Source organism: Epinephelus fuscoguttatus, linkage group LG4, assembly GCF_011397635.1.
Source record: "Epinephelus fuscoguttatus linkage group LG4, E.fuscoguttatus.final_Chr_v1".
Classification (NCBI taxonomy): Eukaryota; Metazoa; Chordata; class Actinopteri; order Perciformes; family Serranidae; genus Epinephelus; species Epinephelus fuscoguttatus.
In genome coordinates, this window is record NC_064755.1 from 29,961,940 (window position 1) to 29,974,566 (window position 12,627).

Consider the following 12,627-nt stretch of genomic DNA (forward strand, 5'->3'; position numbering starts at 1 on the left):
ACTACAAAATCTATTGTACTGCTTTAGATATTTTAAGTGCATGAGGACTGTAAAGCAGCATCATTTCTCCCATTGTTCTCTATCTGCCTGGAGACACAGGCCAGCTCTTGCACTAAAGCAGCCAATTTGACAGACCCACTGCTTTTCAATTTCACTGCTCGCAGATTGATTATCAGGCCCAAAGTAATTATCAACCAAACCCCAACACACACATACACACACTGCAGCTCAGAGCCTGCAAATAGTTTGTTGGCCAAATTGAGCATCAAATAAAGCAACATCTCTCTCACAACAAAGTCGGTCCACTTTCCCCACCCCTCCAGACCTTAATGTTTTTCGTGCAGGTCGACACACCATTGATTATGGTTCACTTAGGATTTGGCCTGTCACTGGAAGTGCTGAAAATCCCAGGAACTCATTTTCTTGAGCAAGATCATTAGATGGAGAAGATGGCAAATCTCAGTGGCTACTTATCACTCTGCACAAGCAGCTATTTCGGAGTAGTGAGATGAAAATTGTGTGCACTTCAACTGGAGAGTGCATTAGTCACCCACTTGTCCACCCAATGACTTCCTTGATGAGTCATCGCCACACAAAAACCAGTCACATAAGCCAGCCAGTCAACTCTGACGATAAGAAAACTTCTCTTCCAAGTATGAAATGCTCTTAATGACTTAACAACCACAAGATCTGAAGTACATAATGTTTAGATGTTGCTCAGTCTTGCCTCGTAACAAGCATGTAACTTTTCCTCTAAGTACAGGTAAGACAGAGTCAGTCTGTGATTGTCATTGTTCTGTCTTTGGTAGTAACAGATCTGTCACTGTGCTGCACGGGAATGAACATCCTGTGTGTGTTGCCTGCTGTTGTGAGCTGAGCTGATGTTATCCCTTGTGATCCCTTTTCGTGTTTGTGCACCTTGAGTTTAACAGCATGGAGTCTGAATTGTTAAACCGTCTCTAAATTGACTCTGAGTTTCCTTTTTTGGACTGTCAGTGGTCTTGTCTTCGTCTCTAACAGATGGATAGATTGAACAATTGATCTAGGTGGTACAGGATGGATGGAAATTTGCATGTAGATGATGCACAAATGGATTGATTATATAATGAGAGCCTCATTTATCCTGAATGGTACCACATAATGTGAAGTCCATGAACCTTAGTTCATTCATCAAACAGGCAGGTTAGCTGGGGGAGTTCGCAGTGCAGGGTTGGCAATTTGTGTCCTTATTCAGTGACCTGAAACCAGTTTATCTGAGAGATTACATTTTTTTCCACTGCTGCAGCATTTCTGCTTTACCCTGTATTGTTCCCTCCAGACCACATCATTGTTCCCTTCCTAAAAAATATAGGACATCTCCAAGGGCCAGGGACAACTTATTTCACAAGGTGTTCTATCCTATGGCAGATGTATTGAACTCAGTATGCTTTCAGCTTTTGCTTTGAAAATGTTTTGTCTTCCAGTGGGATCCTGACCTGATTCACTGCTGCAACTGCTGCATTTCAATATGTCAGGCAGGCTTTGCCAACCATTTAAAGCTGTTAGACAACTGGGAATGTATCTGCAGTGACATGGTGGGAGTAATTGGCTTGATTCATAGGCCCATGTTGAGATCTCATTATAACTGAGAGGTTGGACTTCAGAGGAATGGGGGGAACAGACAATAAAGTCTGCTTCCTCCTATTCTACTTTTCTCCTTTCTTTGTTTTTTTTTATATTTAATCGAGGCCAGTAGACATAAATCGGCAGTCTATATTTCTAACTGATGATCTGCCTATATGCTCTTGGCATGCTTTGTGTCTTTTATTTAGATCTGCTTCCAAAGCGCCGGCGAATGAGAAGAAGGAACGACCACTGAGCACCATGAGTGAGGCCTCCAACTACACAGGCGGTTCGGACCACGCCGCAAACCCCAGTAGTCCAGCAGGAAGAGTGAGTGACACACATGAAGACAGGATAATCATGCATGTCTGTAAAGTTAGGAAAATAATGGAAAACCAGTCTAGAAGTCTGAAAGTCTAGACTTTGTGTGTGTGTGTGTGTGTGTGTGTGTGTGTGTGTGTGTGTGTTTGGATTGAGCTCATTTTGCTGTTTACATACTGTGTTTCTAGCCCTCAAGACCTTCAAAAAAAATTCACAACTTTGGGAAGAGATCCAACTCCATCAGGAGGAATCCCAGTGCCCCAGTAGTCAAGAGAAACTGGCTTTATAAACAGGTGAGCAAGATTACAAAACTTCAGACTGCAGCGTGGGTAAATTTTCAGTTATCAGTTTTGGTAGGGCTGGTACATTTTGTGCAGTTGGTTGATATGCTCTTATCCAATAGAAATTTGTCTGATAATCGCTGGTGTTATTTTTACAAAGCTGCACGTTCAGCACTTGTATTTGTCCTCTGTTATGGTTTGTGTTTGTGGTATTTGTCCCACCCCTTCACCACTGTGTTTGGATTACTGGTGACAGCGAGGACCAAAGCAGTTTTACCCAAAGTTAAACATTTGTCAACTCTTATTTTTAATCAGAAAAGCAGATAATCATAGAAGACATCCACTATCAGTATGGATTTATAAAACTACGTCTCCAAAAAGACACAGCAGTTTAAGGCTGGATTATAAAGCTACTGAAAGGAATAGGATCACACCGGAGCCCTTGTTGGAGTGGCATGATAGCTAACGTTAGCTACTGGGATAAGAATAGTAAGTCTCTCTCGCATGCAGGGTTACATAGAAATTTAACATTAATAATTTATGTTTAAGTTTTCTTCCATAGTATCCAGTGTGTCTCAGATATTCTCATTACTCCTGTTCAAATTTTTAGTGCTGTGATGGACTGGCGCATGCAGCTCAGGTGGAAAAGTGTTACAGTGTGCATTTATTTTCAGATTATATTACATTGGAGATCACATTTATTTTTCACTTGAGGTATTACACTTGCCTCAAGACAGAGCTAAGACACTAAACTACGATGGTGAACAAGGTAATAGATGCATTTAGCTGTAATTACTACTTTGATAGAGCCACTAGCGTGGCTGTACAGTCTTGTTAAATTGAAGTTAGTCATAGACTGTGTAAAATAATGGACACAGCCACCCATGGGTTTGTGGACTCAGGTTCTGAAGCCTCAAATTCGGAATACAGCATCTCGGCCATTGCCATCTTGATTTTGTTGGAGCCAGAAGTGACCAAACTTGGAAGAGAGGCTGTAAACTTGTTTATTTCTGCTGTAAGTTGGTCATTTTAACATGGAGGTCTATGGGGAATGACTCGCCTCTGGAGCCAGCCTCAAGTGTCTTGTCACAGAACTTTTTTTGGCACTTCTGCACTTCATTTCTGAGCCCTGGAGGTTGCTGCTTGAAGCTGAAGTCAATACATGGTGCATATATAGCGATAAAATCCTTACTTCACTACTATATTTAAAGTTTTGGACATGAGCTTGAAAAGAAAACAGAAGTAAGTTTTTCCAACATACATATACTTTATGTTTATAATGTCCTAGATATTTAGAAACAAGGGTATTTGGGAAAAGTTTATGAATTTGGCATTAGGCCATCTTTTTTTTTTTTTTTTTTTTAAGTTCCATCGTCTTTATTTCTTAGACTCATAATCACATTTATTGGCCAAATACACATGCAGTTTTTTCAGCTCTAAAGGATTTTTTGAAGTAGTGTTGTATGAGGTCATTTTATGAATGCAGTCTTTATTGTTTATACAACTTTCCTCCTTTTTAAACATGGAACAAAGTTGAGGTCCCCCTCTGTCTTTATGATTTACAGCAACAGTCTTAAGCACAAGGGGAGCTTTTTGATGTCTTACAGGATCCCAGCATCTCTTTGTCTGGTGTCTCATTGCTCAGCCAGTCACCCAGCACGGGCAGTGTTTAAATACCAATCCCTCATCAGCGCTCCCTGGTTACTTACAGGAGGGTGAAAAGGGGGTGCTTGAGGCAGCTCTTTGCCTGACAGGACTCTCTCATGCTTCCTAAGTGGGAGACTCATTTAGTTCTGATTGCAGCCTCCCGGCGCAGTTTTGTGAACACATGATGGCTTCCTTTGGTACAGCTGCCAGCTGCTATTTCTTTGGGGACCTCAATCAGGGTGACGTAGATCAAGCAAAAGACTCACAAATCTGCTACCCTGAATAAAAGCTGGATTTGCACTTTTATTTCCCTGCCTCATTGAAACCTGGAAGCTATTGAAGGCCTTGGCTGAGGAAAAGCTGCAGCCCTTCAGTTGATCCATTTGGAGAACAAAATGCCACAGTGATTGATGTGATGGTGAAAGCCTCGGGTTTCTCTCCCCGCCTGAACTGAGCAAGATCTGACAGAACTTTTGATAAAGTTTATTCATGAACACATTTTAAAATAAGTGGTTAAGACCTTGATTGAACAGAGAGAAGGTGACGAATTAATGAATGCAAGAGGTTTAAATCTATTTTTTTTTTTTTTTTTTTACATTTCTCCTGTGTCTCCACTATGAACACGCTGAGCAGCATCTGGTATTGTGACTTTTTGATGCTAATGTGTTAAACATGCTGGTTCATGGTAGTGAATTTCCATTTAAAGTAAACTGTAGCCCACATGCCGTTTGACCATAATGACAGAGTTGTTGAGGTCCCTCCCCCGACTTTTGTCTCCGGGTGGAATCCACGATTACCGACTCTGCTCAAGTTTTCCAATAAAGCGAACGGGGGAGTTAATACCCTTTTCCTCACCCTTCATCCTTTTCAAGCAGCAGCCTGAAATCCCCTTTGATCACAGCATTGTGATACCGAAGAACAACTTAAGCAAAGGAGGTTTATTTTTGTTGCCTGCTGAAAAACATACTTTGTGTTTTAAAGTACAAAGCTGTTTATCTGGTTAAAATTATATACACAGTGGAACACTCTCTTTATTGTGTTTATTCCATACCAGAAATCAAATATTATACACTTTCTCCATCTCAGGCCAATAATGTGTAACACTTTATGTCACAGAAATTTCACAGTACAAAGTGCATGAGTTACAAACTGTTCGCCTTAAACTATGTTTTTACTTACAACAAACAAAAAGGAGTCCAGTGAGGCATTTAAAACTACAATGTGCAGAAATACATGCTCAGAAAGACAAAACAGGAAAGACAAAGTGATACCTTGTTTGTAGATGACTCGTCAGTCACTTGGAAGCATAACATAGAAAGTTCAAATTAGAGAGTAATTGATCTGTTTCTGCAGCAATATCTAGCAAACAGTCAGGCACAGTCCCAATACACTCCTTGCCCCCTGCCACTTAGCCCTTATTCTCCGTTTTGCGCGCTCACGTTTGTGGGTAGCACGTCCTGCTTCGTGTTTGGATTGAGGGGTAGGGCGATCTGTTTCAGAGGCAAACTCCAGACCAAATGTTTCAAGAAATCATTGACAAGATGGCTGTTCAAGCAACAAAAGAAACCCACAAATGTATTTTCTTTGTAGATAAAGATTTAAAAATTACCATAGCAATGGTACCTTGGTTTAATGTTGTTGTATTATGTTTGAATTATGATCCTTTTTTTTTATAACTAGCATAGTGATAGAAAACTGCTAGTAGAATGCTGATGTATCGGTAGCTAACTAGCTAGCTAGCTAGCTACAATTTGGGATGCGTGGTAATATCGGCACGTGTTCGGTATCGGTTGATTTTGGCTTTAAATGAACTATTGGAATCGGCCAGCATGCTTTTTCTTATTTTGCACAATGAACGAATATTACATTGTATTTCATGTCTCCATCTGCTGGTGGGCCATCACAATTAGAGTATGCATGCATAGTATGATGTTAATTCCTCTACAGAAGAGACTTGATGATCACTAAAATTAGGTGGGGATATATCGATATCGGTATTGGTTATCGGTCAAATAAGTTGTATATATTGGCAAAACATCCAATATCGCGCATCTTTACTAACAGTACATTATTATTAGCCATTTGTGCATAGCAGTCCCGCGTTTTGAAATATTCCCATGTCACACCCTCCTCCTTTGATGTCATATGGCGCCCCAAATTTAACTCAAGGCCAGCTGCAAAGTTGCTGCACTTGTTCCTTTAATATCAGTGCAGACTGGCAGGGTAGGAGCACAGGTTGCTCATGAGAGCATACAGAGCGCTGTGACCTGTTAATGAGGCAGTTTTCTTTTTTATTTAATGACTTGTTAGATTGATTAATAGTGTGAAACTTAAGTTGTGAAGGAATCGTGAGTGCCCATGCTTTACTCTCTCCATTAGATATATGGCAGATGTCATTGTGATAATATCATTATTGCTATAGTTGCATCTATTTACGTAAACACCAACAACAACTACTGGCTATGTATTAGAGTCTTGAAGGGCTGTCCAATTTCATAAGGGAATGTTTCAGCCACTACACCTTATAACTCTGTTTCAAGGAGAAAAGAGACACTCGAAAACAAGGGTTAGGAGTAAAATAAGAAATAGGACAGAGCCTTATTAATATGGATGCTATTCAGCTAATTATATTCAAAGAGCTGAGTTGACTACAACAAGTAATTTTTCTTTGTCATTTCACAGTCAGATAATTCCCATTAGTTTGTGGAGTAACTGTTCCCTGTTCCTCTGGTGTCTTTTCAGGACAGCACAGGGATGAAGCTGTGGAAGAAGAGGTGGTTTGTGCTGTCCGACCTGTGCCTCTTCTACTACAGAGGTGAGTCCTGTCCTTTCCGCTGCCAATATGTTTCATTAGTATTGCGCTGATTACAACAATGCTGACTGGGTTTCCATTAGTAGTTCAAAGGGCTGCTATGACCTTCACAGCCACAAGCCGCGATCTTGGCGGTGGTTAATATATCTGGATCCAAGTCCCTGTGGTAAGCAGCCTGTCAGGACCAGCTGAGGAGACATATTAATTGAAATGGCTCTCCTGTCGTCTGATTTGCCATTTGATAAATCGCTTTTTTTTCCTCTTCCCTAAGCAAAGCCAGGGCTTTAAATAAGGCTGGGATGCAGCCGTAATGTTGATAGAGAAAGCATAACAGGAAATTGGATTTTGCACTAATGTTAAGTCACGAAACAAGTTTCCAGAGATGATGCTGTTTTTGTGCAGTGGTTGCATGCTGGTGTAAATCTTGGATTCAGCTGCATTAAACAAAATTTATCTTGCGAACATTTAAAGATCCCCCTTTAATTTCCACATTAGAGGGACTGCTATTATATTATCACTGGGATCCTTTTGGATATGTGTGGTATTTACATGGTTCTGTAATTTAATGAAGACAACCCATACTTTCATAACCAAGTAATGAAACTATTTTCTGAAGTGGAAACTTGAGTACATTTTATTTAATCTACTATTTTTATTTAAACAGACCCTAATACCTTAATTACAGTCATAATCTTAGTCATGTATTTTCATGAGAGGCTTATTGTGGCTTTAAAAGATTTTACAGTTTAATCATTTTCCATTCTGTTATTAAAATATATCTGTTCCTCTTTGCTAATATTGCGCAGTTGGAAAACAAAACAAGTGTGAGATGTGATCTTTATTTATAAGATGCTATTGACAGAACTGCTATTGACCAGGCATCTCATGCAGCACTAATGTTCATATCACATATTGACACAGCCGTGTCCCGAGAACATTTGGAAGCTTCCCTATTGAAAAAAATGAAATGAATACTGTGAATCAGTGAGGCTGTAAGGTAATTGTAGCCGAGGTCTACCGCTACAGAGAAAATATAAATCTTGCCGGGCACAGGTCCACGTATCCCAGTGCCCCCTGCTCACTTGATGCGGATACAGTCATCATTTCTGCTGATCAGGATGACATCTAGTCTGTGTTATTTCTGGTGTCTGCCAGTCCTGTCGCCTTCTTTCAGCCCACTGACTGATAAAAGCCACAGACAGCAGCGGACCCAAAGGCTTTATCCAGATGGACATGTTGAGAAATCCACCCATCAGCAGAGAGTGGGCAGTGAGGTCATGAACTGTGCTGCCCCTCAACTAAGCACAACTGCTATCTGCTGCAGTTATCAGACATGAGCTCAGGATCCCCCACAATGGCAGCTTATACTCTGCAGAGTCCTCTGCGCAGAGACACAGAGGCTTGATGAATAAATAAATGTGGGGCCAGCGTGCTGCAGGTACAGCTGATGCTGGCAGATAGATCAATCCATCAGTCCTTTAGTAATGGAGCCAGAGCTCAAACACAGCTCCGGGGCAAACCTTGCCTCTTAACTACCAGAGACCGACCAGAGTTTAGCCACCACTTGTTCCCCCAAATATTACTCACCCTTCACAATGAGCTTTGTTCATCCCAGTTACTACCAATATGTGTTAGAGGACCTTGACTTTTACATAACATCTCTAGTCAACTCACAAAAACACACACACACACACACACCAAGCAGACAAAGCAAATGCACATATGGGACTGCAGCAATCACTTTCCTGATGCATTTTGTTTTCCTGCACTGTTTTGGGTAAGCAGCGCAGATTGCTTATAACAAATTAGGAGGTTAAGCAATTCTCTGCTTAAAACTCGGGACTCAATCTAATCCCCCCTGCGGAGAGTGCTCTTTTGTCAATGTGGAGCCGTGTCTGCTAACTTAATGAGGATTAGAGCGGCCTAGCTGCATAGGACATTGAATCAATGCTCATCTTTTCCACTGATTGGACTCTGCTCATCTGACCAACACACTCCACGTTTAGTTTTTATCTCACAACCCACTTGGTTTGTCAAATACAAATTTAAGTTACACATCAGAGTTAAGTTTAATATTGTGGTGAAGCTGAAGTCGACTGACAAAAATAGCCCCTGAAGCTTTTTGTTGACTTGCTTTTTTTTTTTTTCTGCAGATGAAAAAGAGGAGGGGATACTTGGCAGCATCCTCCTACCAAGCTTTCGTGTTTCCATGCTATCTGTGGATGATCACATTAACAGAAAATATGCCTTCAAGGTCAGTGCATGTTTTCATCCCTGTCAAACTTTGTTAGACTATACATTTTATGGTTGAGTACATTTGGAGAAAAAATAAAGTATTATTTAAAGTCATCCAGTCATGTTTTCTTCCTGTAAAGCAAAATATGATTTATGCTTACGTAAGCTAGTACCAACCAATTTCAGTCAATAATACCACGACCACCTGGAAGCCCTTCTCTGCGGAGTTTGCATGTTCCATGTTACACTCACACTATGAGTGACATAGCAACAGCATGGCCAGCTGTGATTGAAAATGATTTGTAGCCTGTTGCTTTGTTGCTCAAAGTCAGAACAGTGACACTTTAGAAAATGCCCTTTGCTTCAGAGGGGTTATTAGTGCAAAATGTGGGCAGTGCCTGATGTGACGAACATGGAAAGCTAGTTAGCTAGCTTGCTAATAAATACTGCAAAATATGATGGTATTGGTACATTATCAATTTTCTTACATCCCATGCCTGTCTCTCAACTCACTGCCAGCCAGACAGCACCTCTGATATGTGGCAGTTGACTGGTGAGACACGGCAACCATCAGTGTCTCCCTCACACATGCTCCCTTCCTATTGGTTGAGTTTGCCAGAGTTTAACTTCACAAGATGCAAATTTGCTTTTCCACCAAGAACAAATGTTTCATTCACCCCCTGGTTTGCATCATATGGAAGTGAACGATAGGCAAATATTTTCCAGTGTTAATTTTGCTCACATGTGACCGGGCCCTTACACTGTCATGGCCTTACTGTCATGACACACCCACTTTTTAACAATCAAATCCAGTTCCTCCCAGCGTGATATCCCTCCTGCCTATCATGTTTGTCTCAGATGTAGGTCACAAGACTGAAGCTAGATACTCTCAGAATACTGTTTTCTAACAAAATGAGATAAACAGAGCTGATTGTTACTTTTGATCCCAGGTATACATTTTGAGAGTTAGAGAGAAGATTCTTTCTTCTTCTAAAACTTGAACTGCACACTGCTCATACTAAGAAAGCAAAGAAAGCACTTGCTGACAGTGATATGTCTGTGCTGGCCGCTGCCAGTGGTGAACTACTAGAGCATTGCAATACTGGTTGACTCGGAAACCCCAAGTTAGAGGGCAGCAGGCATATTTTATGGGATCTCAGTGGTGTGTACAGTATTTGACTGTGGGTCCTTCATAAACCCTAAGAGACAACAAAGTTGTCCTGCCAAGTACAGCCAAACACAGACGCCCAGGAGTCTGCTCAAGGTCTCTCCAACCACACAGCCCACTCCTTTTCCAACTTAGACTCAGCCTGAACGAGGGAGAGTTGAAGTAGAGAGGAGAGAAACACGAGAGCAGGGCACGACCTCGTCAGTTTACAGTGATTCGCTCAGGAATGGGATGACTTATTGAGTGCATATTTTTCATTTTAAATATTTCCTGTCTCCTGTTGTTGTGGCCCAAGTGGCCATGTCATTAAAAGTTCCTTATTTCTCCAGATTATTCTGAAGTAATTGGAGCAATGACAGTGCTTTTTTTGTTTTTTCAGACATTGGTAAACAGGATATTGAGGTTGTTCACTAAACATTTTGTTTTTCTCTTCTGTGTCTGGCTTTAACAATAAACTGGTTTGTTTGCTGCAAGGGAACAGAGCGACTACGGAACAATGTGTCTGCTATACAATGAACTGCATGGTGAGTCCTACAGTGTTGTGGCAGATTTACTGCCTTAATCTAGTGGTATGCATGAAACAAAGGTCACTCATTGTTATGTGGATGGTAGAGATGCCAACAGCCAGGTGTATTTCACAAATCATCATATAGCATTTATGACATGCATTAAAATCTTTGTTGCCTCACAAAGTGTCTCAACAACTCTACACTCTTATTTAGTGATAAACCCACATAAAAGCAAACAACTTTAATACACTGGTTAGGGTTAAAGTGCTGAAAATCCCAGTTGACTTGATGCTTTTCTCTTCTCTCTTTCAGGTAACTTTCTCTGTGTGTCACTTTCCCTGTCCATTGTCAAAACAGGCAACACATCCCAACATGCGGACATACTATTTTTGCTGCGACACAGCCAAAGAGATGGAGTCTTGGATGAAAGTAATGACAGATGCTGCACTTGTGCATTCAGAGCCAGTTAAAAGGTTTGTGAAAGGATCACTAATATAGCCATTTCCACCACGAACCTGTAATTTATCTGAAGTTGGGTGATTACAGTGGGTTGTTTAGCTTTTGAATGGATAAGAAGACATTTGAAAATGGCATTTGAGGACAGTTCTTTAAACAAGTACGACTGACTTGGTTCATTTTTCCCTCCTGATTCTTTTTCTTTTTTTTTTTTTTTTAAACATTTGTACTGTAAGCAACTGCTTCCAAATCCCTCTGTTAAGCCTGTTAAGTTCTTAAGCAACAGTTCACCAACCGCTTCTGACATTTCTGGACTGTGGGTTTGTGAAAAGAAACTGACTGTCTTTAATGTTTTGCAACTATTTTTACTGTTGAAGTTTATTACAGAGTAACATACACACGAATGCCACATGCATGTGGGTATACAGTCTCTGCGGATGCATGGTGCAGGTTGTTCGGGGGATGTTGTGCACAGCTGCGCCGGCTGATGAGGATCACTGAGTCATCGGGATAGGGTTTTTTCCTCCTTTTTTAAAAACTGTGTTAAATGTCTGTCATTTGGCAGCCCGCCTGTCTAATGCCCTCCTTTTACATGGGTGAGCAGAGGCGTAATGGTAAAGTGCTTTGTAATTACACAGAGCAGTAGTGCCTGAAATCCACTGAATAGCACTGTTAAATAGGACAGTGTGATGCTGTTATAAGGCTATCTAGTATAGTAGCATTGTAATATCTATCTAGACTAAAGGCTTTTCAAAGTATATGGTGTATTGTATTCTTTGAACTGTATTATATTTCATCACATCTTTTCTTATAGTTAGCTGGTGATAAAGAAGAACAGGATCCAGCAGCCCTGTTCTTATCTGCAAAGTCTTTTCTCTTTAATCTCTTTAAAAGAAGTATGAGTAACTGCACTCAGACCCTTCACAGGACTAAATGTGTGCTCTACTGGGCTGGTGGAGCCACAGATGGCTGGAGAAGACATTACGTGACTAGTGCTGCTATTTAAAAGAATACAAGTGGAAACTCTGAAGGAATGCCTTTCCTGCTGCCCTCCTATTGCTAACCCAGTGAGCCGTGCTGCTAAAGGGGAACTTGCCAAACTTTGAAGCTGTGACCTTGAGTCTGTCTAAGGCCAAGGAGTAGTGGTGTCAGTTACCTCCGGAGACCTCCCTGAGGACCACAGAGCTGTATATATAGGTCTTCTAGAGAGGAGGCAAAAAGGGGAGCTGCAAATGGATTACCGCAGTCTGAGCAGCACCTTTGCGACATACCCCGAGAAGAGGCAGTGTTTTATTGGAGATATCTGATTTCCTTTTACACGCCTGGCCTCCTCTGGCAGCTGGAAGAAGCATTGTGCACCTCCACCCATTTTCTTTGCACTTTGCTTTTTGTTTCAGAGCTGCCCCCATTAGCAGAGTTTACAAAGGCAGTGCATTAGGTCTGCACTTTATTTTAGCCGTACTCAATACAATCTCTCAGACACCTTTTCGTGGTGATTTATGACACAGATGAGTATCTCTGCTGCCAGTCTTAACTAATGTAGTTATCATCTTTCCATCTTTGTGCAGGTGAACTTATGTGTCTTGACTGCCTTTT

General features: G+C 41.1%; 1 protein-coding gene across 14 annotated transcripts in view; it reads left to right on the plus strand.

Annotated features, from left to right (window-relative positions):
* Positions 1-12,627, plus strand: part of LOC125887176 (pleckstrin homology domain-containing family A member 5-like) — a 116,012-nt gene that overhangs the window by 72,515 nt on the left and 30,870 nt on the right. For 13 of the 14 annotated variants that reach the window (XM_049573805.1, XM_049573807.1, XM_049573808.1 and 10 more), the window contains 5 exons: positions 1,812-1,932; positions 2,112-2,216; positions 6,594-6,666; positions 8,817-8,917; positions 10,933-11,048. In XM_049573805.1, the coding sequence (XP_049429762.1) occupies positions 1,812-1,932; positions 2,112-2,216; positions 6,594-6,666; positions 8,817-8,917; positions 10,933-11,048 (516 nt within the window). The other variant, XM_049573814.1, reaches the window with a different exon arrangement.